Source organism: Acomys minous (assembly GCF_964271855.1).
Source record: "Acomys minous genome assembly, chromosome: 12".
Classification (NCBI taxonomy): Eukaryota; Metazoa; Chordata; class Mammalia; order Rodentia; family Muridae; genus Acomys; species Acomys minous.
This window is the reverse complement of record NC_140493.1, coordinates 17,873,151-17,898,733: the sequence shown is the minus strand read 5'-3', so window position 1 is coordinate 17,898,733 and position 25,583 is coordinate 17,873,151. Positions and strand designations below refer to the sequence as shown.

Here is a 25,583-nt window from a genome sequence, read left to right as displayed (position 1 = left end):
CAAGGGCACTGGAGGGCACTGCAGAAGTGGGGCTCTTATCCCAAGGGCACTGGGGGGCACTGCAGAAGTGGGGCTCTTATCCCAAGGGCACTGGGGAGCACTGCAGAACTGGGGCTCTTATCCCAAGGGCACTGGGGGGCACTGCAGAACTGGGGACAAAGGAGCACTGTGCCCTAATCCCTTTGCAAAAAATTTGGGCCAGACACCTGAAGATTGGGTGCAAGGAGCTACAAGAAGTATGGTGCCTGGACTTGGGACAGGGTGGGGACAGAGGAATCCAGGTGACAAGCCTCTCTGGCTTGCTGGGTCCTAGGTCCTGTGGGTGTGAGGGAGAGGCCAGGCAGGGAGCACAGTTCTCACAGTAACACTAACCAGGGCCCCGTGTGAGGCCACAAAAGCACCTCAGATTCCCATTAGCCATGCTGAGGCTCGTGACCTGGCAGGGCCTTGTGCCAGGGCCACGTAGCTGAGAAAGGCAGGTTCAGAATGTCCCCAGCAGCTTGATAAGTATTCCCGGGCAGCATCAGAGCTGTAATCACCCAGGATTTGGTGAGTGGATGGCGAGGTGCCCACCCCACCTGTGCTCACCTTCACAGCTGAGGCCAGCTGCCGGTCCCGCTCCTCCAGCTGCTGGTGCTCAGTCTGCAGCTCGCTGCCACGCTGCAGCAGCTTCTGTTTCTCCTCTTCTTTCACTGGGAGAGAGAGGCCAGACCCACCAAGGGGGAGGTGAGTAGCTGGGCTGCTAGGGACCCGTCCCAGTCACCTATCACTACTCAGAACTCTGACCCAGAAGAACATGGGTTCACCCAGCACCCCCAAGGTCCCATATAAACCCATGGGTTCTTTCCCACTCCCAGGGACACCTTACCTGTCTTGTGGGTGACATAGGAGTGCACGATGGCCAGCATCCCAGTCCAGGGCACACCCTCGTCTTTCTTTAAGGCCTGAGGGGGCAGATGGGGTGATGAGAAAGAATACAGATCCTAGGACTTTCTGAGACCACATCCCAGCTATGTATACCACCACCCCCATCCCCTGCCCACCACCGGAAAGCATGCTCTCTAAGCCACAGATTCCCAGCTGTGACCAGGGGACAGTCGCCGTATCAGCCTGGTTCTCTGGGGGCTGCTCAGTGAGAAGTTTCCATCTAGGTTTCTCTCCCTTGCAGAAGCCAGGGGTGGGTGCCTAAGACCCCCTATCACCTTCTTGTGCATTCTCTGCTCCCGCCCATGCTGGAGGTCACCCAGAAAACTGTCTCAAATGTGCAGGGACGGGATATGAGTCCCTTCTGCCCACACCTTCCGCTGGCACTTGGGGCAGACCCACACGCCCTTGGGTGCCGTCTTGAGGGGCGGGTCCAGGCAGCTGAGGTGGTAGGCCCCCGAACAGGTGCCACAGGGCTGCAGGCTGGCTCCTCGTTTGCAGGCAGCACAGAATTCATCATGAGTGATTTCGCTCTGCAAGAGAAAAGAGGGTGGGAAGCAGCTCAGCCAGGCCCAGGCAACTCCAGAGAGTGGGAGGGAGAGACTCCCGGGCAGAGTGATAGTGTTGAGACATGCTGGACTCCAGCAGGAGGTGTGTGCCCCATGGGTACGGTTCCAGGGCACCCCTATACACCATGCGTGGGGAGTGAGCACAGGAAAGTCAGCACAGCAGGCCCCAGCAATGAGTCTCCTCCCATGGAGTAGGTTAGGGCCCAGCAGTGGTGAGTAATCCTCATGCATACAATGGCTCTCAGGGAAGGGGCTGTGGCCTGATCTAAGCTACACCTTTAGTCCCCTCAGATGCCATCCAGCAGGAACCACTGCCACTCAGGTGAGTCACACCTACATCCACATCCACGATGGGGATAAGGACAGCTGACACCGGATAGAACAGGACAGAACACACAAAGGGCACCCCTATTCGTGCCATGTACCCGGCAGTGCAGTAAGAGATAGGGTCCTTTGTGGCGGAAGACTTGGTTATGTTATGTAAACATGGTTTTGTTTTGATTCCAAGTGTGGGATGTGAAACTGCCTTTAGTTTATTCCCAGCTGATAACAGCCTCCTGAGAGAGCAAGGTGATCTTTGTCAGCTGGGAACGGCCGGGCACGGTCTTTGCCAACTGGAAAACATCCTTGTGCGGACTCTGCACGGGTATAAATAGGAACCCAGAGAGACAGGAGAGAGAGAGAGAGAGAGAGAGAGAGAGAGAGAGAGAGAGAGAGAGAGAGAGAGAGCCTAGAGATACGCTGCTCTGGAGACTGTTTCGAGAAAGCTGCTGCTGATTTATCCCACTGTTGCTGCTGCTGCTGCTGTTTAGCTGGACTACTGGAATCCTGACTACAAAGAGTGGAATCACACCAAGGAGCTGAGTTTAAAATGGTCTACACCCCGCCCCATCCCTTCTTTCTCTCCTTGGGTTGGAAGAGAGGTAGAGACAGTAAGGAACCCCAAATAAAATAGGCTTTAAAAAAAAAAAATCAAAGCCTAAAGCCGTTCTGTCTTTCCCAGAGGCCTCAGCTCTGGAGACTTTGCTCCCCAGCCCATCATCAGGCTGTGAGAAGGAAAGCTCTGCTGATGACGTACAACACCTGTCCTGCCACCCAAAGGGCCCTTGTCCCTGCAGGACTATCAACAGAGTTTCAGACTCCAGTGCTGAAGTGGTAGGAATGGATGGCTCTTGTCACAAGAGACTTGACACCAGAGGTGTCCCCAAAGGAGGCCTCTAATCCAGTGCAAAGACTCAGGAAGGGTGAGGCACCTGTCCAGGGTCACACGGGGAACCAGAAAGAGAGGTGGGGCCAGGACCACAAGCCCCGCCTCCTGCCTTAAAGCGGAGGTCCTCCCAGTACTATGGATGTATGGAAAAGGGGGGAATCTTCTACCACCTTGTGTGTCCCCTGCTGGGGCTTGTGTGGTCTGGGCACTGGTATATTGCTAGACCCAAGGGCACCTGTGTTTACTGCTACAGGGGGATCTTGGAAAGCAATGTGGCCATTCAAAGCCAGCTGTAAGCAGTCCCCTGGGCACGTGAGCATGTGGGACAAGGTTCATTTGGAATTAGATCAGAAACTTGGAAAGGACTGTTGAGATATTTCAGAGCATAGAAGCACCTGGCGCTGAGGCTGAGTTCCTTCCTTAAGACTCACGTGATGAAAGGAGAGACCTGAGCCCCCTCCCCCAGCCCACCCCTGCAAGTTGTCTTCTGACCTCTACACTTGCACAATGGTGCACACGAGTCTACACACACACAGACACACATGCACTCAAGCGCACACAACATAAAGAAACGAAGTGGGTCAGTAAGACGTTACGCACAGGATCCAGGTCCTGACCAGCTAATGCTTTGGGGAACAGGGGTGTGGGCTTTGTGGGTGGGTGGTGTTACAGGATCACAATGGGGTGAAACCCTGGGAATGGGTCCATAGGTTGGGCAATAGAGAACCAAAGATGGGCAGCTCTGTCCAGGGGCATACAGAGAAGCCCAGGCAGAGCCAGGGTAAAGGTCAGGTGGTACAGTGTGAGTGCCAGGCAGTGGAAGGGGGGCGGTTAGGGGGGGAAGTGCTGTCCTCTGCAGTAATGTAGGGCTCAGCCTGGAATGAGGGCACAAGGAAAGCAGATTTGGTGCTGGGCAGGCTCTGGATACCAAGGGAAGGCTAAAGCAATGACAGATGGTCCCAAACCCCTTCATGTAAAGATGGGGGTCACGTACCTTCCAGCAGGGGTCCTCATTGGCTAGCACAGGGAGGAAGAGGGTGGAGAAGATGTTAGTGGGGGTGGGAGGAGCACGGGTCATGGCTGAGGTCCCCCAGGCTTAGTGTGGCAGAGCCCTTGCCCTAGAGCATCATGGGAGTTATCACGAGGCCCAGTGACATCCAAGTTGTCAGAACCACCGTGCGATGAGAGAGGACTCTGGTTTGGTCCTGGTCAGGGACCAGGCTCATTGCATCTGAAGTCACAGTGAGGTGCCCCAGAAACAAAGCTAGAATTCAGATGACCCCTCAGAGTCACCTGCTTCCAGTTCCTTTTGGCTGTGGACCCTTTGCAGGTTAGGCTGTGATCTCAAACCACACACAGTAAGAACCACAAACAGGGTTTTCCTGCCAGGTGCCTAGTCACACCATCTGCAGTGAGGCTGTTCCTGGGAGAAACTGTCTACTGGCTCACAGCAGGTATCACGGGCCCATTGTGCAGATCAGCGGTCCAAGGGCTAGGGAACTGATGCCAAGAGCTACACAGAATCCTGAGAACCAGGCAGCCATTTCCTGCCTCCAAAACCACTGGTAGCTGTTTCTTTTCTTCTGAGACAAAGTCTTTCTGTAGTTTAGGCTGGCCTGAAGCTGACAGCAATCTTCCTGCCTCAGCTTCCTGAGTACTGTGATGACAGGGACAAGTGGCTCCCAGCCGTGGGGGATGGCTGGCACAGGAGAAAGGGCCCGGCTGAAATCTGGGATGTATGTCTCTGCCTGTCTGAGCTGGTCCCCAGAACCCAGCGCTCCTAGATTAGCTGAAGCTGTCCAACTGCCCAGAGCCAGGCCAGGAGGAAGGGCAGGGTTGAGATGAACCCCAGCCCAGCTAGGAAGGGAGTTGCTTACTCTCTCTAGTCCAGTAGCAGCAGGCAGCATGACTGAACAGGCAGCATGGGGCTTACACTCAGGCTGCGGGAGAGGGGGTGGAAAGTCGGGACATCCTCTACATGTGCCCTCGTGCCCTTGGCAGCCCAGCCCTTTGGTGGACGGCCCTACCACAGTGGCCGCCTTCAGCCTGGTCTCAGATCTGGACACCCAGCACAGGCGCACAGCTTGTGCTTTCCCACTGCAGTTTCTGTATCTGAAGGGATGGAGCCCGCCCTGGCAGTCCTCCTCTACTCTGAGAGCAGTGCTACATGAAGCCTTGAAGAACAGCTGAGAGACCAGGAAGGGGGGGTGGGTGGGGCTGTGGAAGCTGTGGCTCCAGCTGGCACTTACCTCGCGCTGTGAGGAACAGGGGGTTGTGGAGAAAACTGGAGGCCAGCCGCTTCCTCTATAGGGACAGAAAGCAGAACCAAGGAATCGCTCAGGCACTCTTATTTCACTACAACGCCCTTACCCAGGATGTTCCTGGGACAGCCCCAACACGGAGCTCTGGAGACTGGGGGTAGACTGTGCAGAAGACATCGGGTAGGGGGTGGGGGTGGGGGAGGGGGAGAGATAACAAGGGTACCAGGACCTCCAGGCCCAAGCCTGGCAGTTGCAGAGGCTTCCTTAAGCCCCAGGAGAGTAGCAGAAGCCTTAGTTTTAGTGACCTCACAGGCCACACCCCCCCCAAGACCTTGGTTGTCCCAAGTGGTTCTGGCTATAGCAGAAAGATTGTTCTAGAATCAGATTTGAAGCCTTCTCTCTCAAAGTAGCCAAAGCTGCATTCAAGGGCAAGGAAGGAACCTGCAAAGGGCTGCTCTTGGCTCCCATGCTCATCTAAGGCTCCAGGGTCACAGGGTTTTGAGCCGACTGACTGGGCTCTGGCTCACTGAATAAACTCTATGCCAAGAGCACTGGGGACGGTTTCTTAATATAATAACCACAGGACTGAAGCCCTGGTAACAGAATACATATTCTTGGTTGGAGGCTAAAGACAACTCAAAGTCTTTCCTTTCTTTCTTCCTTTATTTATGTTTAAAGTCAGGTTCATGTAGCCCAGGCTAGCCTTGAACTCTCTACGTAACCAAGGATGACCTTGAACTCCTGATCTCTCCATCTCCCAAGTTCTGGGATTACAGGTGTATGGCACCATGCCTGGTTTATGCAGCACTGGGGTTTGAACTCAAGACTTCACGGACACCAAGCAAGCGCTCCACCAACTGAGCTACAGCCTCAGCCATTGATGTTCATGTGAAAGGTCTCCATGTGTGGGGCCAGGCCTCGCTCACTAGACGCAGGAGAAGGGAATGGGATGTGTGCAAGAGTGAGCACCTTCTAAGGATAGGATGGGGCGGGGCGGTGAGGCAGAGCAAGGGATGGAGTTTGAGAAGCCACTTCCCTTGAACGAGGTACTATAGAACTGGTGACAAACATGCTCCGTGCAAGAGTGCCCCTTCCCAGCTACATTCAAGGTCCATGAGACATGGATTAAGTACCCACATCCTAAAGAAGGGAAATGGGGCCCAGGGCTTGGGACTTAGGAGCACCTGCCGTTCTCCCAGAGGACCCTCAATTGGGTCCTTGCTTCCTGCCTACCAGCTGCCCTGAAAGGTTGAGAGAACATAGGCCTGAGGTGTTACAGTCTGTCAGAGCAGAGAGACACCACAGGGGCCTCCCGCATGAAGGCAAGCACTAGTGGGCAGCCGGAGCCTTCGCAGTAGTCTCATGAGGAACCCAGCCCTCCCTGTAGCTAGCAGGTGTGTTCAATCCTCAGAGTGTCCTCTGATAGGAGGACTCCAATGGACAGCTTTTGTTTTGGGATAGAGTCTTACTATGTAAGCCAGGCTTGCCTGGAGCTCAAAATCCTCCTGTCTCAGCTTCCTGACTGCTGTGTTGCAGGTGTGTACACTCAGTGAGAGCACACTTGGCTGCTGTGTTAAGGTGCGTACACACTCAGGGAGAGTACACGCCTTGTTTCAATGGAATGCTTCTGGCTAGCAAGGATGGACAAGATAGCAGTAAGAGAGAGCTAGGGGAGGTCCCAGGGACTCTTCTGGTCCCATCAAAAGAGGGAAGGGCTCTATACTGTTCCTCCCAGCCCAAGCAGTGGCGCCCAAGAGTCCCACCTCGGTCTCCAAGAAGCCGCTATAGGCAGGGTTAGCAGTGCTCCTCCTCTTCCGCTCCTGCCGCTTGCTCTGGATTTCTGCAAAGGCAGACACAGCAGTCACAGGCTCCTCATCCGGCAAGCAGGGGCAGGCCAGAGCCCCCGGGAACTGCTTACAGCATGGGTCTGGTGGCTTTAGGATGAGTTTCAGGGATGGTGATGCAGGGACACACTCAACATAAGACCTTGTGATGATTTTAATAAGAATGGCCCCCATAGGCTCATATATATGAATGCTTAGTCACCAAGGAGTGGAACTGTTTGAAAGGATTAGAAGGATTAGGGGGTGTGGCCTTGTTGGAGAGAGTATGTCATTCATAGTGGATTTGAATGAGCCCTTGCTAGACCCAGGCTCTTTCTCTTTCTGTTTATGGACCAGGATACGCCTCTCAGCTACTTCTTACAGAACTGTAGCTGCCTCCTGCCATGCTCTCAGCCATGATAACAATGAACTAAGCTTCCGGAACCGTGAGCAAACCCCCAGTTAAATGCTTTCTTTTATAAGAGCTGCCTTGGTCATGGTGTCTCTTCCCCAGCAGTAGAAGAGTGACTAAGACAAGCTCCTCTCTGTCTCTTGGGACCCCTGCATGGCAGCAGCAGTGAGGCCCTGGTTCTCCCAGCCAGGCACAGCTTTGTGATGCTCATCAACCTCTGGCCCGCGCACACTGACCCACCTGCTTCCCCTTCTCCTCTCTTTTGCATGTTGCACCTTGCTCTGCCTCCCTCTGTAGCTGCCTAGGGTACCCATTCCAGATCGCTGTCATCTTCCTCCTGACCATTGCCAATGCCCCTCCCCCTTTTTCTTCCTGAGAGGTGCCATGAGCCTCTGAGGAAGAGGTCAGTGTCCAAATAACTACCGTGGGATGCCAGGTCATGGAGAGGTTTTTCTCCAAGTGAGGACCAATTGCGTATTAGGGAAAGTTCTATTCCCTCATTCCCTACAACAACTCAACAAGGATAAGGATACGGTTTCCCTTATGTCAGAGGTGAGGAAACAGGTCCAGAGTGGGCCAAAGACCAAAGAAATAAAGAAACACCAGCATCCACGGGTTAGCAAGTGGCAAGATTGGAGCGCGACCTCTGCTACTTCACTGCGCAGCCTCTAGGGTCGCAAGAGTGGAGAGACTTTTCCCTCCACAAGAACATGACAGTGCCACCTGAGGCATATGCGATCATAGGATGTGCAAAGTAGAATATTTCTCTGGCTTGTCCAGAATGACTGTGGTTCCCATTACCTGGGGCTGGGTCCCTAGGGGCCTTACATCCTGACAGGGCACAACCCTGATGTGGGGCACTCTGAAGACTGTGTTGCTTCTGTCTAGGGCCCCACCAAGCTCCCACCACTGTCCCCATCAATACCTTCCAGGTGTTCCGTTGTGACCAGGCCTAGAGCTACCATGAAGGCGATTTTCTGAGAAAAGGGACAGAAAGATGAAGTTAACACAGCTGTTGACCGACCCTCGTCCGTGTCAGCCAAGAACTATTCTGTGAGCCTCGGGGTTATAACCTGGGGCTGCCAACCACGAAACCACTGCTCTGCAGACACTGATGTTCCCGGAAAACTCGGGGGTAATATCATGCCCAGAGACTGTCCACAGTCAATGTAAGGGGCTCCTGGAAGTAGTTAGGCGCTGCTGATAGGGCTGGACAAACATATTCCTCAAATACACTTAGAAAACTAACAGCATGGGGCTGGCGAAATGGCTTCGGACCAGCTGACGTGCAGCTGCACTTGAGGAATGAGTAGGGTGACCTCAGCCCTCAGGAGGCACACACTATCGTGGCCCTAGTGGAAGCCAGAATGCATGCTGAGTCCCTTATTTAAAAGAAAAAAAAGTCTCCATAAATCCTACACATGCTCTCCTGAATACTCTGGCCTGTACTGCCTGATGTGACGGAAACCACATATAAATCGCTGTTTTACTGTGTTGTCTGGGAAATAACGACGGGAGAAGTGTCTTTGTGCTTCCTGTCAGGCCATAACTATCATGGCCTGATTATACAGCACAGGAGGAGAGGCAGGCGGGATCTGTGAAACTGGCCGCATCGCCGCAGGGCATGCCCACACTTCAGTGACAGGATCAACGCAGCAAATCCAAGCACTTCACTGACTTTCGAACTTTCTAGAATCAACATCCCCACCCCCACCCCCCACCGAGTCTCTCTTTTAATATTTTTGACTCAAGGTTGGCTGAGTCCGTGGACATGGACCTGAGGATACATACAGAGGGCTGAAGCAGCTGCCGTGCAGGGTGGCAGACTGAGCTGGGAGCTCCCTAGCAGCTGTAGTAAGAAATGGAACCGGGCCAGAAACATAGGCCCCTTCCAGTTAGCTCTACTGGCCTTGTGGAATATCTTCGGAGTGTAAGGACTTTGCCGAGGGGGATGACCCAGGCTTACAGCTTCATGGAAGTCAAGTAATAAGAGCTGCTTCTTCTTCTTCTTCTTCTTCTTCTTCTTCTTCTTCTTCTTCTTCTTCTTCTTCTTCTTCCTCCTCCTCCTCCTCCTCCTCCTCCTCCTCCTCCTCTTCCTCCTCTTCCTCCTCCTCCTCCTCTTCTTCTGTTTTTCGAGACAGGGCCTCTCTGTGTGTCCTGGACTTGCTTTGTAGGCCAGGCCAGCCTCGAACTCACAGCGCTGCGCCTGCCTCTGCCTCCTGAGTGCTGGAATTAAAGGCATGCGCCACCACACCTGGCTGTAATAGGAGCTTCTTACGTCTATAACCTTCTTTGCAGAGAGTTTGGGACTGTGATCGAGGAAGTCAGTCATAACCCCCAGCACAGTGGCCGGCCTCTGCAGCAGTGTTCTGGCTCCAGCACAGTGGTCATTACCATCCTGAGAAACTTGGCTGCAGCCTACCATGCCCCAACTCAGCTGCCCACAGTGGAGATGGCATCTCCAGTTCCCAATTGCAGGGCTGGGGAGCCAGGGCATGCCCCGGCTCTAGTGGAGACTACTTCTGACCTGTGCACGTGCAGCAGGCTCACTGCAGCTCTCACACACAGGGTGTTTGCCGTGAGGACATAGCCAACCTTGTAGAGCACTTCCTACAGGAAGCAGAGGCTGTGTACCCACCATCCTGTGCCCACATCCCTCGCAACTGCTCCTGATAGCCACCCTTCTCAAAGTGTCCAGGTGTCATTCTGAGTTGCTGGCCACCCAGAGTCCCTGTTGCTCCATCTCCTGGGCTGTTCTAGAGTTCTTCTGGCAGGATGCTTAGATGTGCAGGCCTCATCACCAGCTGTTTGTGTTCCTTTACAAAAGCCGATGTCTGTACCTAGCTTCACGGCCCAGGCCCATAATTCTGCTATTGGGGCAACTGGGACAGGAATAAAGCAAGCTGAAGGCCGGCCTGGGCTACAGAGAGAGTTCAAGGCCAGCCTTAGCAGTTTAGTGAGAGCCAGTGTCCAAGGAGGGAGTAAAGAAGGCTGGGGTGTAAAAGAGCTCAGAGATGGAGTGTAGCTCTATCCTGGGGACCACACAACAATCAAAACCCATGGCCTGCAACGGCCTGGAATCCCACCTCGGCCACAGAGGTGCCTGGGAGCTCCTGCTCTGTGTCCTGGGATTGGCACACAGCCTCTTGCAACAGACCTATGCTGCCCAACTCTCAAACTTTAACATGGGCTTCTACAGCAGGGTATGTTTTGACTGTTCTATTTAAGCCATTACGGGTGTTTACACTAATTACCGCAGTTAGATATAATTATACTAATTGTAAAAATGCGCAATAATTGACTAAGATGCACTTTGAGAGAACAAGGCGATGTCATCCAGAGAAATTTCTTGAATGTGGAGAATGCTGAACACCTCAAGACAGGGACAGAAAAGAACAGAAGAGCGCTGAAGGCAGCAAGCCAGCCGGGGCCTTAGCATGTAAACATGTGGAGGTCAGACATTGCTTCCAGCTGGACCCAGGGGATAGAGTCCCAGAGATATGGCCCACACATCAGCTTCATGTTCCAGGCAACCCAGTGGTGATATTTATTTATTTATTTGGGGGTGGGGTAGGCAGGGTCTCATGTAGCCCAGGCTAGACTCCAACTCACTATGTAGCCAAGGATGACCTCAAATGAATCCTCCTGCCTGTGCTAGAATTAGAGGTAGGCATCACCGCACCCAGTTTATGCAGTGCTGTGGGTTTTTCACAAACCCTAGAGCTCCGTGCATGCTAGGCAAGCCCTCTACCAACTCCGCTACCTCTTCCATCCCAGAAGGCCTACCGAACATGTGCAAGGGCAATACTCAAATCACCTTCTTGCCCAGATATTCTATGGCCCCCGTTACCTAGGGATTAATCCCCCAACCCTGACCACCTGCTTTTAAGCCTTCAGGAATCAGGTTCTGCCATCTCTCTGTTTAGGTCTGACCCTCAACTCTTAAGCTATCTGCTGTCTATAGCCCAGCTGACCTCTCTGGGAGTCCCCAGTTCTTTCCCACTTTGTGTTTCTGCCCACACTGTACCCTCTACCTCTAGACTGCATTCCTTTGACCTCGGTCCCTCAAACCCCTCTTATGCAATACCCACATAGATACACATGCACGCCCCCATAGATACACATGCACACCCCCATAGATACACATGCACACCCCCACACAGATACACATGCACACCCCCATAGATACACATGCACACCCCCACACAGATACACATGCACACCCCCACACTGATACACATGCACACCCCCACAGATACACATGCACACCTCCACACAGATACACATGCACACCCCCACACAGATACACATGCACACCCCCACACAGATACACATGCACACCTCCACACAGATACACATGCACACCCCCACACAGATACACATGCACACCCCCACACAGATACACATGCACACCTCCACACAGATACACATGCACACCCCCACACAGATACACATGCACACCCCCACACAGATACACATGCACACCCCCACAGATACACATGCACACCCCCACACAGATACACATGCACACCCCCACACAGATACACATGCACACCCCCACACATACACATGCACATCCCCACAGATACACATGCACACCCCCACACAGATACACATGCACACCCCCACACAGATACACATGCACACCCCCACACAGATACACATGCACACCCCCACAGATACACATGCACACCCCCACACAGATACACATGCACACCCCCACAGATACACATGCACATCCCCACAGATACACATGCACACCCCCACACAGATACACATGCACACCCCCACAGATACACATGCACACCCCCACACATACACATGCACATCCCCACAGATACACATGCACACCCCCACACAGATACACATGCACACCCCCACAGATACACATGCACATCCCCACAGATACACATGCACACCCCCACACATACACATGCACACCCCCACACAGATACACATGCACACCTCCACACAGATACACATGCACACCCCCACACAGATACACATGCACACCCCCACACAGATACACATGCACACCCCCACACAGATACACATGCACACCTCCACACAGATACACATGCACACCTCCACACAGATACACATGCACACCTCCACACAGATACACATGCACCCCCACACAGATACACATGCACACCTCCACACAGATACACATGCACACCTCCACACAGATACACATGCACACCTCCACACAGATACATATGCACACCTCCACACAGATACACATGCACATACCCACACAGATACACATGCACACCTCCACACAGATACACATGCACACCCCCACACAGATACACATGCACACCCCCACACAGATACACATGCACACCCCCACAGATACACATGCACATCCCCACAGATACACATGCACACCCCCACACAGATACACATGCACACCCCCACAGATACACATGGACACCTCCACACAGATACACATGCACACCTCCACACAGATACACATGCACACCCCCACACATACACATGCACACCCCCACACAGATACACATGCACACCTCCACACAGATACACATGCACACCCCCACACAGATACACATGCACACCCCCACACAGATACACATGCACACCTCCACACAGATACACATGCACACCTCCACACAGATACACATGCACACCCCCACACAGATACACATGCACACCCCCACACAGATACACATGCACACCCCCACAGATACACATGCACATCCCCACAGATACACATGCACACCCCCACACAGATACACATGCACACCCCCACAGATACACATGGACACCTCCACACAGATACACATGCACACCTCCACACAGATACACATGCACACCCCCACACATACACATGCACACCCCCACACAGATACACATGCACACCTCCACACAGATACACATGCACACCCCCACACAGATACACATGCACACCCCCACACAGATACACATGCACACCCCCACACAGATACACATGCACACCTCCACACAGATACACATGCACACCTCCACACAGATACACATGCACACCTCCACACAGATACACATGCACCCCCACACAGATACACATGCACACCTCCACACAGATACACATGCACACCTCCACACAGATACACATGCACACCTCCACACAGATACATATGCACACCTCCACACAGATACACATGCACACACCCACACAGATACACATGCACACCTCCACACAGATACACATGCACACCCCCACACAGATACACATGCACACCCCCACACAGATACACATGCACACCTCCACACAGATACACATGCACACCTCCACAGATACACATGCACGCCACCACATAGATACACATGCACACCCCCACACAGATACACATGCACACCTCCACAGATACACATGCATGCCACCACGTAGATACACATGCACACCCCCACACAGATACACATGCACACTTCCCATAGATATACATGTACACCCTCACATAGAGATACACATGTATACCCCTACACACAGATGATGCATGTACCCCCCATAGATACACATGCACAGCCATACACAGATACACATGCACACCCCCACACAGATACACATGCACAGCCACACACAGATATACATGCACACCTCCACACAGATACACATGCACACCTCCACACAGATACACATGCACCTCCACACAGATACACATGCACACCTCCACACAGATACACATGCACACCTCCACAGATACACATGCACGCCACCACATAGATATACATGCACACCTCCACACAGATACACATGCACACCTCCACACAGATACATATGCACACCTCCACACAGATACACATGCACACCCCCACACAGATACACATGCACACCCCCACACAGATACACATGCACACCTCCACACAGATACACATGCACACCCCCACACAGATACACATGCACACCCCCACATAGATACACATGCACACCCCCACACAGATACACATGCACACCTCCACAGATACACATGCACGCCACCACGTAGATACACATGCACACCCCCACACAGATACACATGCACACTTCCCATAGATATACATGTACACCCTCACATAGAGATACACATGTATACCCCTACACACAGATGATGCATGTACCCCCCATAGATACACATGCACAGCCATACACAGATACACATGCACACCCCCACACAGATACACATGCACAGCCACACACAGATATGCATGCACACCCCCCATAGATACACATGTATAACCCCACACAGATACGCATGTACACCCTCACACACAGATACATATATGTACATCTCCCTTTATCCCCCAAGTAACCTCCCTCTGTCCTTTCTCCTGTAGCTCACAGCTCACTAGAAGTTTCTTTCTTTCTTTCTTTTTTTGTTTTTTTCACTAGAGGTTTTTTTTTAAAAGATTTATTTATTTGTTTGTTTATTTATTTATTTATTTATTTATTTTGTATATAATGTTGTGTCTGCATGTACACCTGCAGGCCAGAAAAGGGCGCCAGATCACATTATAGATGGCTGTGAGCCACCATGTGGTTGCTGGGAATTGAACTCAGGACCTCTGGAAGAGTAGTCAGCGCTCTTAACCTCTGAGCCATCTCTCCAGCCCCCCACTAGAAGTTTCTTAACCCCTGTTGGCAGCCTTTGTAGCCACATTAGTCTTTGTCCTAAGAAGGGAGCTTCCCCGGGGCCCTTCCTGAGTCTCCTGCTCATAGCACAGAGTGTGAGTTGGGAGCAGACACCAGCGTGAACACCGAGGGAGGAGAAGCACAGAAAGCGAGTGATATCTTGGGACCCCAGGTCATTGCAATCGCCAGGAGTTTGGGGGCCTAGGCAACACTTTGCTGACGTGGGATGAGCTGAAGCAGAGCACCTGGCAGGGACCACGCTGACTGGACTCTTGTAGGATGAACGAGAGATCACCAGTAAAATCAGGACCTGAGAGGAGCATATAGAAAAGACCACAGCAGAGCGGGGATGTTCTGACTGTGGCGGGGCTCAGAGTATGAAGCCAGGTCCTTAGAGACCAGCCTTGATCGGCTGCTGCCCGACCCCACGACTGCAAGTGTCTGCAACTCAACTGTTAGAACGGCTCCGTTTACCCCTCTTCCTCTAGGGAGTGAAAGGAGGTGTCATATTGCAACTTCTAGAAAGTTCTTAGGGCATCTGAGCTCTACCCCTTAAGCTTCCAGGATGCAAGACCGACAGGAAGGAGCGGCAGGGGCTATTTGCTGCCCAAGATAGGGGAACAGCTCTTTCTGAGCTTAGCCCTGAGAGGGACAAGGCTGACAGCCAGGGATCCCTGCAAGTGGACGATGCCCCTGATCTACTGGCTTGTCCTCAACTCAGAATCCTCCAGCAACCCAGAGGAACAAGGCCTTTCCACTCCTGTCTGTAGGCAAATCACCACACAGGACACAACACTGCTGACAGTCAGCCAGACAAGCAAGGCGCTAGAATCCTATGCCGAGCAGGACCCTACCCTGCCTGCACAGCCTGGAGATCCGAGGGCACAGACTCAGCTCCCCTGCTCTTCCCAGTGAGGCTGACCCCACCCTCTCTAGAGCCTTGACTTAAAGCTAAAAAGGGGAGTGGTGCTCCCGCAGGCCACGCTACCTCAGGATTCTCCTGACTGGGGGGCTGATCTTCCTTGGTGGCCTGAGCTCCCTGAGATGGCTCCTCCGTGGGTGGCGGGGGCTCTGCTGAACTCTCAGGCTGCGTCTGCACTTGAGGCTGAAGGATGATGACCTGGAAGACGAAAAGGATGAGAGGGCCAGGGCAGGGCTCCGGGGAGGGAGGGGCCTGGAGCAGCTAGGAGAGTTAGGTAGGTCCTGAAAAGGTGGTACCACTTAGGAACTAGGTGGCTGCCCTGTGTTAAGGTCCTTGCTTTCCCCATTTCCTCCCACCCCCGTGAGAGCATTTGTGTGAGAGATGGCCAGAGTTACAAAGGACACAGGCTTGGGTGCAAATCCTATCTTACCACTCCCTGATTATGTATGTGGCCTCAGAGAGGTTAGTTACCTCCATACCACGCTGAGCCTCAGGGAACACGCTGGCAAAAACCTTGGCAATGCCAGCCTCCAGGGGGCGCTAACTCTTTACTCTCAGCTCAGATGCAGGCATGCTGAGCTTGGGAGCACTCAGGGCCTCCTCTGCCTAAGATCGGGTTGAGAGGCAGACGGACTAAGACGGTTTGGAGTTGCCTGGGGAACAAGACATCAGCTACAAGCAAGAAAGTCAGGTAGAGGGAACCTGACTTGTTTTTGTTTGTTCATTTCGTTTCCCAATCCAACTTTTGCATAGAACGGCTCTTGACCACCCGACTCTAGCAGCCGAGATGGAGCATTAGTATCAGACTCTCTTGCAGCTACCCACTCAGTCGCAAGTTATCAGTTTATTGCCCCCCATATTAATGACCAGCAATTCTCTCCGGCCCATACCCATTCACCTGTCCCCTTACTTATTCATTCAAAGATTCGCTCAGTTGTTCCCTTACTCGTAGCACCACTCACGCATGCTAACATTCATTCAGCCGTTTGACCATGCTCCGCTCACACACTCATCTGCTCACACACCTCCCGCTCCTTCACACTAATTCATCTTGTTGACTGTTGGTTCACACACCCCCCGCCACACACTCACCTGAGTCTTTCTCCTTCATTCTTTGACCATGTGACTATCGCACCACCCAGCTACCCATCTGTCTAAGGCTCAAGCCCCAACTGGACAATCTGCAACACATCATCCTTTCAGAGCTTCCGGTGGGACACTCACCTTTTTGTCAGCGCTGATGAGGAGGGGCTGCACTTTGATGCTGTCGCTGGCCACGGGCACGGTGGTGCTGGGGGTGATGGTGGCAGCATTGCTGGGGGAGGTGGAGACGATGGCATAGGCCACCCCGGCACTGCTCAGGGGTGAGGTGATGGCGGTGGGCTCGGTGAGGGCCTGGGTCTGGCTGCTGGATGTTGGCACATGGTTGACGGTGTTGTTGGCAGTGGGGAGGGCTGGGCTGGGGTTCTTGATGCTGACCACAGTGGCCTTTTGGAATGTTGGGGGTTGCTTGGGTGGCCGGTCCCTGCCCGGGGTGATAGGGAGGCTGTCTGGAATCAGAGTCTTTGGCCTAACCTGGGAGAGGAAGGGATGTGTGTCAGACAGACCACACCAGACACGAGCTGGTGACTGAAGGCTTGGCAACGGGACAAACCTCAAGCAGACAGGTTGAGTTCTGTATTAGAGGCAAAAGGACGACACCCTCTACAACCCTGCTCTGGGTCTCCCAGCAGGCATGGCCTTGACTCCAAGGCTCAGACTACTCCAAACACCATCTCCCTCGATCGGTTGCGCACTGACTTACTGACTGCTACCCACCCACCCGCCCACCCATCCTTGGGCTCAGATGAAGCTGCTCCTTCCGGGCCACAGTTCTTTCTGGCTTAAATGAGAGCAAACCACGAGGGGCATAGGAGATGGGAGTCAAACAGAGAGCTCAACTAGAATGCATCTCCATGTCCGAAGTCCACATGTCCCTCTGTGTCACAAGAGCTGGGGGTACCGCCCTTGGGCAGGACCAAGCCCCACGGGTTCCCTGACAAATATATTGGCAGCTCCTGCGCCTTGGGCACCAATCACTCTATAGAGCCCACACAAATGGAGGTGGAACATAGGCTGCAGTCACCACACGGTGGAGACCACGGCTCCAGTCAGCTTGTGTGGCTAATCCTGGGTGGCCTTGGAGACACTGCTTAATGTCTACGTCTGTGCACCAGGGGTGATGGAACCCACTTGTCACCACAAGAAGGTGACAGTATGCGTAGCTGGCTATCACCAGCCTCCTGTCACCTGCATTTTCATCATCACAGCCACCACAGCTGCAGACTCCTGACCTCATCTCAAGTGAAGTCAGTCTAAGCCCAGATAGTTCAGGCGGGTTGTGGAGAATAAGACTTAAGAAGGGACATGACTTGAATCCCATTGAAGCCGTGGGCATGGGTGTCCTGGCCATTCCATGGAGGGAAACTGAGGCAAAGCCAAAAGAGGAGAATGATGGTACAGTAGGTGTCGTTGTCATTAAGGGCAGAGGGACCTGAGCCAGGACTGCTGAAGCTGTGTGCTGCCCTTTCCACTCTCCCTGGCTCTGCTCTAGTGACACTGGGGAGATCCTGCTGGATCCTCACTCTTGGGAAAGTCACAGGCCTCAGTGTGCTGTGGTCAGTGGGTTGTGCCTATGAGATCCTTCACTGCCTGACACGAGCCGGCCCTCGATTCAGATGGCCTTCCTATCTCTTCCTCCAGTGGGCCCTGAGAAAACCAAACCAGCTCTCCCTATCTCGGAGGCCATATCATAGCTGGGCAGTGTGTCCAGCCTAGCTAAGGTGAGCCTGTTGCTTTGTCCTTGTCCAGTATCAGGGCCAGTCTCCAGACTCTAGGCACAGGACCACACACTGATTAGGGAAGGACCACCTCTCAGCTGCAGATGGCAAGTACTGAGGAGGATCAGTAGGGACAGTTGACATCTCAGGGATGCTGGGTCAATGGTGACACTCTCCTGGCTCCTTCCTGACCACCTGCACTGTAACACTGGCCAGATGACATTTCCTACCTCAGACCAAACACAGTGAACAGCCGTGGGGCACATGCTGGACACTGAAGACGGTTTAGCCAGGCTTAAACACAGGCCGTCCACCTCAAGGAAAGATTTGGGGACCTCAGAAGATCCAGTGTTCCCTGCAGTCACACAGAGAACCAGGCCAGCAGATCCTTATGGAAGATCCACAGCGTGCCCCTTTCCTTTCTCAGGGTCAGCTTCCACCCTTACGAACTTCCAAGAGCAGCAGGATGGGCCCAGGTGTGTGCTAGGCACCACTCAGCCAAAATGACGACCTGAAAGCCAGCGAACTCAGAGAAAGGCCGAATGGGAGGCAAGAAGGCCAGGCGCTGTGAGCAAGAAGAGGAGGCTGGGTGGGTGGGGCAGAGGGAGTGGGGAGTGAACACGTGGGACCATGTGTCTGTCAGTTGCAGGACTGTGTTTCTGTGGGGATGGGAGCAGCACGGACTGCTGGGAGGTGGAGAGCAAGTGGAAGGGTGGCTGGCTGGGAAGCAGCAGCCCCAGACGAAACAGCACAGACCCTGGCAGAGCCCCTGTAGGCCCTCCCTTGCTGAAAAGCCTTGTGGAGCTGTTCACTGCCAACAGGCAAGGACAACACTGTGGTCCTGGCTACTGTACCTCCCTGCCTGCTCTCACCTCACCCTCAGGGGGACAACTCTAGCCTTCCCAGGGCCTCTGCCTTGGTTTCTTCCTCCTGGGGCTCACCCCCAACTTTGCTCTACAATATCCCCACTGCAAGAGATCTTTGCGGATCTCAGCATAGGATAGGCCATCTCGGAGCTCCCATCAACCCTTCACACACACCTTGACAGATCCTTTAGACTCTGACCCTTTTAGGGACAAGGCCCTTTGGGCTTCGGGACAGGTGGGCACTTAGGTGGGGTGCATTACCTCATGGACAAGGGCTCAGGACAGCTACTTCCCTTTATCCTTGAGCTAGGGGCATCTGTTCAGCCTCAGAACTCTGAAACAAATAGGTTCCATTCTCATCTCTGCAGCCAGTGGGGCCTATGCAGGTATGGTACACATAGCAGGTGCTCACCAAAGCTGAGCCATTGTTAGGTGTCTGCTACATACTTTGTGCAGGTATAAGCTCTCCCTGTGACTGCCAAGGCCAACAGACTCAGCAAAGAGCAATCTGCCCCTCTGATGGAGGAGCCTTCTATCTAAGAGGGTGAAAGGGGCTAGGTGACTTGCCCAGGAAATGGAGGCCATCTGAGGATCTAGGTTGGCACTCAGAGCCTGAACCTGCCCCTGTACCACTTACCAGGAAAGTTGTTAGTGTGGAGTTCCTCAGACCTTCTGAGTCCCCCAACACCAGAATATACACCATGCGTAGCCCAGCAGAGACAAGCTTGGAGGGCCAGTGTGCCGAGGAGGGTCTACCCTGGTTGATCCTGGCCAGCCTTATTCTTCTACAAGAATTTCTGGCAGTGACCCACTCAAGGGTTTCACAATTTCTCATTGTTTGAAAAACCAGATTCAGCTAGGCACAGCAGGGGGGGAGGCAGAGGCAGGTGGATCTCTGTGAGTTCGAGGTCAGCCTGCTCTACAAAGTGAGTCCAGGACAGCCACGGCTACACAGAAAAACACTGTCTTGGAAAAAGAAAGGGAGGGAGAAAAGGAGGATGGAAGGAAGGAAGGAAGGAAGGAAGAAAGGAAGGAAAAAAGAAAGGAAAAACCAGATTCCTCACCATGAAACCTCTGTACCAAATGTCTCCCCTAATGAATGGACAGAGGAGATGGAGGAGGGAAAGGCACTGCCTGAGGGAGGGACCCAGAAGCCGAGCTGAGGGGCCGCAGACAGACACTCACCTGAGGTAGCACTGCTGCTCCTTGCCCGGCCAACCTCTGCAGGGAGCTGACCTGAGGACCCGTGACAGGCACTGCAGTGGTGGTTCCCAAAGCCTGAAAGACAGAGCACTAACAGTCAGGGTCCAGCACCAGTCCAGGACCATAGTCTCAGAAAGGCAAATTCCGCTCTTGCTTGCCATATGACACTGTGTTTGGTTTGGGTTTTTTCATAGTAGTCCATCATCATTTAAGAAATATTGGAAACAGCCAGGCATGGTGGCGCATGCCTTTAATCCCAGCACCTGGGAGGCAGAGGCAAGTGATCGCTATGAGTTCGAGGCTAGCCTGGTCTACAAAGAGAAGGCTACACAGAGAAACCCTGTCTCCTAAAACAAAACAAAACAAAAAAACCCAGCAAGACAAAATGTACGTGTGTGTGTGTATGTGTGTGTGTGTGTGTGAGAGAGAGAGAGAGGGAGGGAGGGAGGGAGGGAGGGAGAGAGAAAAAGAGAGAGATATCTGACTGGCCTTGTACTTGTCTTAGCTGAGGATGACTTTGAGTTCTGGATCTTTCTGCCTCCATTTCCCAAGTGCAGTAACTGCCAGGCATAGTGGTGCACACCTTTAATCCCAATACTCGAGAGGCAGAGGCAGGAGGATCTCTGTGAATTCAAGGCCAGCCTGGTCTACACAGGGAGTTCCAGGACAGTCAGAGCTACACAGAGAGACCCTGTCTAAAACAAAAAACCAGGGTATGGTGGCATTCAATGTCTGTAGTTTTAGCACTGGGGAGGCTGATAAAGGCAGCTCTCTGTGGCTCTCTAGCCAGCCAGCCTCATCAAATCAGCAAGCTCCAGGTCTGAGGGAGAGACACTGTCTCAAAAATCAGGGCAGGGGTTGACACACATGGACACACACAAACATACATGCACGCAAGCACAGGAGTGCATGTCAGCTCTGAGGACCGCCTCCCTGTCAGTGTGGATTCCACACCACTGTAACATACAGAAACTGTCGGACCTCTGTGAGTTCGAGGCCAGCCTCAGCTACAAAGTGATTGCAGGACAGCTAAGCTACACAGAGAGACCCTGTCTCAAGAACCTGTCTTCTCCCAGTTCAGCTACCAGCTAATGTAACTGAAGTGACTTGCTCAGACCCATGGAGGTGGGAGCCAGGCAAGGATGGCCATCCCATTAGCAGGCTTCCAGGAGCTTCCTGGGAACCAGAGGCCTGCCTGGAGAAGGCTGCCACACTCTAGCAGGCTCTGCCATGCCAAGGCTACACCTCACTCCACTGTCCTCTTAGAGCAGTTCTTCCCATGAGCGGCTATGTGAGGGTAGGGCCCTGGACGCTTGGGAGTGGGCCAAGGGCCTACTTTTCTCAAGGCCTCTCTTTTGACTAAGATGCCTAAAAACAAGACTGGTTCTGCCTACGAGGGACAGAGCACCCTTCCATGTGTCTCCGTGAGCCCCTGTGTGCTTGCCATGTCCAGTTGCTCTGGCTTCTCTGCTGGGGGTGGGGTGTCTCAGGGCGCGTGTCTGGGGCTACTTTGTACCATCTACTTCTCTTCGAGCCCATCCTGGTACACTGTTTCCATGTAGACCCCCTCAGCTGGGGGCGTTTCTTCGGCTGTCTCTATCTAGTGCCCCCGCTTCATTCAGAAAGCCTCAGACGAAATGTGACAGGGCCAGCTCGTGATTATCAGTGACTTACACTCAGGGAAGGGAAGGGATGGGAAAGCCAGGCGAGTGAGGGACAGCCAAGGTTCACTGGAGACCCAGAGTCTCCAGAGGGCCAACAACAGGGACAGTTTTGCTTCTGCTCTGTGCTTGATTCTAAGTTACCAAGAAACACAACCAGCTGTGTAGTGGGGGGGGGGGGCAGGGAGCGGGGTGCTGTTGTCCTGCAGGCAGTGGGAGATCTGCACAGCAAAGCCCGCTGGATGCTTCAATCAAGATCCTGGCCAACTCCATACAACCTCACAGCCGTGTGTCCATTACGGGGATTGGGGTGCCCGGCCTGTTCTTTAGAGAGTACTAAATACAGGGTGCCTTTAAGTGCAGTGTCCCACAAGTCAGGCTTGTGGGGACAGGTTCTGTATTGTACTGTGAGACCCACTACCTGGAGCACCAGAGACCTGACAGCTCTCAGTCCAAGCCCACACCTTCTACGATTCTGGAAAAAGTCAGTAGCAAACTCTTTGCTAAGGAGGGTGCTGATATCGTTGTTTCTAGACAAGGAAGGAGTGCCCTCAGAACATCCATGTCACGTCTCATAGATGGCCCAGCCCCCCTGCCAACGCTGCACGAACCAAGAGTGGGCACACTCTACCCGGCATGGAAGCTCACGCGGGCATCCGTCCTTCCCCAGCCTCATAAAGCGCTCATTAATAAGTGGGAAGGCATTTTGTCTGCGAAGGGCTGACCTCCCCCCTCCGCGCTTGAATTTATCGATACAACCGAAGCAGTCGCTTCAGAGGTTGGATTACTTAGAGCCGCACTTCCGTCAAGATAAATGAGCTGCTGATGACGACATTTATAGCTCTGAGCGTTTTAATAGGGGGAAAAGGGGCCATAAAAGTCAAAGATAACTTCCCTGTATTAGCTCAGCCCCACAGGCAGTCTGGGAGAGGGCGGGGAGAAGCTAGCACGTGGACAGAGGGCAGGTTCAGGCAGGCCCTTCAATCTTCAGGGGCAGAAGCTCCCGTGGCTTTGAAAAACTTGTCTTTGGCGAATGTTTCCTAGTGTCAAGGAAACTCGACTCTCGAGCTTGGGCAGGGATGAATGAGGGAGCAGATGAACTACAACACCAATTATACACAGGGATTCTTTTTTTGTTTTGTTTTTTGAGACAGGGTCTCTCTGTGTAGCCTTGGCTGTCCTGAACTCACTTTGTAAACCAGGCTGGCCTTGAACTCACAATGATCCACCTGCCTCTGCCTCCCAAGTGCTGGGATTAAAGATGTGCACCACCACCGCCTGGCTCTTGATGTTTGGGCCACAAAGACTAAAGGCAGTGGCCCTTGTCAGGTGGGCACTGCACAGCCATGGGGTGAGGGGACAATAGGAAGTATGAGAGAGGAACATCACCTCAGGCCTGAGTAGGTCAGAGGGCAAACCGAGAGTCAACCGATTCTGGTGACCTCCTTTGGAAAGGCTATGTGTGAAAGGCTTGGTCCCAGGGTGGTGTTGTCTTGGGGAGGTGCTATGGACCCGCAGAAGGTGGGGCTCAGCAGGAAGTCCTTAGGTCTTTGGGGACATAACCTAATGAAACTGTGGGGCCCTTTTTCTCCCTCCTCGATTTGTGGTTCCGCCTCCTGGCCATAAAGTGTGCACTTTGCCCTTTCATGTACCCCATGTATTCTCAGAGGTCTAAAGCCATCTTGGACACGAATGTCCAGAACTAGGGGCTAAATAAAACCATTCTCTTTACAAATTATCTTGAGTGCCTCACGACAGTGACACAAAACTAACGGATACACCCTCCTAGCTGGAAAGCCACAGCTGCCTTGCCTCCTCACCTCTTAAGGAGGGGGACGGGGTCTACTCATCTGCCTTCAGCACAAACAGAGCATATTAGAGCCCCATTGCAACTTATGGGTGGGACAGAGCTGGAGCCAGTCTGCTAGGGTGAAGACAGTGTGAACACTGTGGAGGAAGGGCTTCCATGTCACCTGCCTCTGTCCCACTGCTGTGGCTGGGGTGGGACATCTCAGCTCTCACATCTGAGACCATCAATGCCCTCTTGCCACCCTCTACACACTCCTGCACTTTCCTACCTCTGATGGCTTCGGCGAAGGCCGTCTCTAAGCCCCCAAGCCAGTGCAACTCTTTTTTAAAACGTATTTTTATTTTATGTGCATTGGTGTTTTGCTTGCACATTTGTCTGTGTGAGGATGTCAGGGCCCCCTGGAACTGGAGTTACAGACAGCTGTGACTGTGGCTGCTGGGACTCGAACCTTGGTCCTCTGGAAGAGCAGTCAGTGCTTTTAACCTCTGAGCCAAACCAGTGCAACTCTTAATGACAATACACAAAACCCTCTGGTGATGACTGTCCCTGTGACAGCAGAGATTGACTGAACAGGCTGTGTGTGGGGATCCCTTCCCAGACTCCCAAAGATCTTCTCTTCATTTTCTCCTCCCAACTCCAGGTGGCTAGTGCTGCTTTGGGTGGCACTTGGGACATCAGAAGTCATCCGGGCAAGGCCACCATGCAAGAAGCCTTCTGATACTAGCCAGGAGGGGGTTTGCCATAGCAATGGCCACCACAGCATCCAGACTGGACAGGGGATCTGGGGCTCGGGATGTCAGTTGTGTGAGTGGCTGCCTTCCAGGGACATGTGGCATGATTCTTGCTTGTGACTTTAGAGCTGAGTTCCGTGGGTCCATGAGGGCCCAACAGCAATGATGGCCCTGTTCTGACAGTCACCAGAGAAACACATCCTATGGCTGAAGTCCCACCCCCTAAGTCACAACCCAGTCAGGAGGTCCAAGGGCCAGAACCATAGGACTACAGCTAAGAGGCCATAGGACCCAGGTTCCTTGAAAATTTTTATATGCTAAGATCCCAGAGCCCAGGAGAATGAATTCTAACACTGAGGCTTAATTAACTTATAAAAGGCTCGTTTTCCCCTAGAGTTCTAGAAAAGTGGCTCTTAACCTTCCTGCGACCCTTTAATACAGTTCCTCATGCTGTGGTGACCCCCCCAACCATAAAATTATTTTCATTGCTACTTTATTAACTATAATTTTGCTACTGTTATGAACCGCAATGTAAATATCTCTGTTTTCTGATGGTCTTAGGTGGCCCCTTGAAAGGGTCATTTGACACCCCCCAAAGTGGTTGCGACTCACAGGTTGAGAACCACCATTTTAGAGGGTTACAACTGGATGCACAGCCTTGCTCCTTTGTGTACTGTTGGGGAAACTGAGGCTCTGTAGCTGGGAGATGTTTCCCTAAGGCCACACCAGTAAGGCAGAATCTCAGAGCCAAGAAACCATATGA

The 25,583-nt window shown here is 53.0% G+C and overlaps 1 protein-coding gene across 4 annotated transcripts in view; it reads right to left on the bottom strand.

Annotated features, from left to right (window-relative positions):
- PHF21B (PHD finger protein 21B) overlaps positions 1 to 25,583 on the bottom strand; it is a 74,304-nt gene that overhangs the window by 4,743 nt on the left and 43,978 nt on the right. For all 4 annotated transcript variants that reach the window (XM_084749769.1, XM_084749771.1, XM_084749770.1 and 1 more), the window contains exons 3-12: positions 20,601 to 20,693; positions 16,955 to 17,305; positions 15,797 to 15,928; positions 8,125 to 8,176; positions 6,728 to 6,804; positions 4,953 to 5,007; positions 3,698 to 3,720; positions 1,299 to 1,457; positions 869 to 944; positions 589 to 692 (exon numbers count right to left, since the gene is read on the bottom strand). In XM_084749769.1, coding sequence (XP_084605895.1) covers positions 589 to 692; positions 869 to 944; positions 1,299 to 1,457; positions 3,698 to 3,720; positions 4,953 to 5,007; positions 6,728 to 6,804; positions 8,125 to 8,176; positions 15,797 to 15,928; positions 16,955 to 17,305; positions 20,601 to 20,693 — 1,122 coding nt within the window. The remainder of the gene's footprint in view (positions 1 to 588; positions 693 to 868; positions 945 to 1,298; positions 1,458 to 3,697; positions 3,721 to 4,952; positions 5,008 to 6,727; positions 6,805 to 8,124; positions 8,177 to 15,796; positions 15,929 to 16,954; positions 17,306 to 20,600; positions 20,694 to 25,583) is intronic.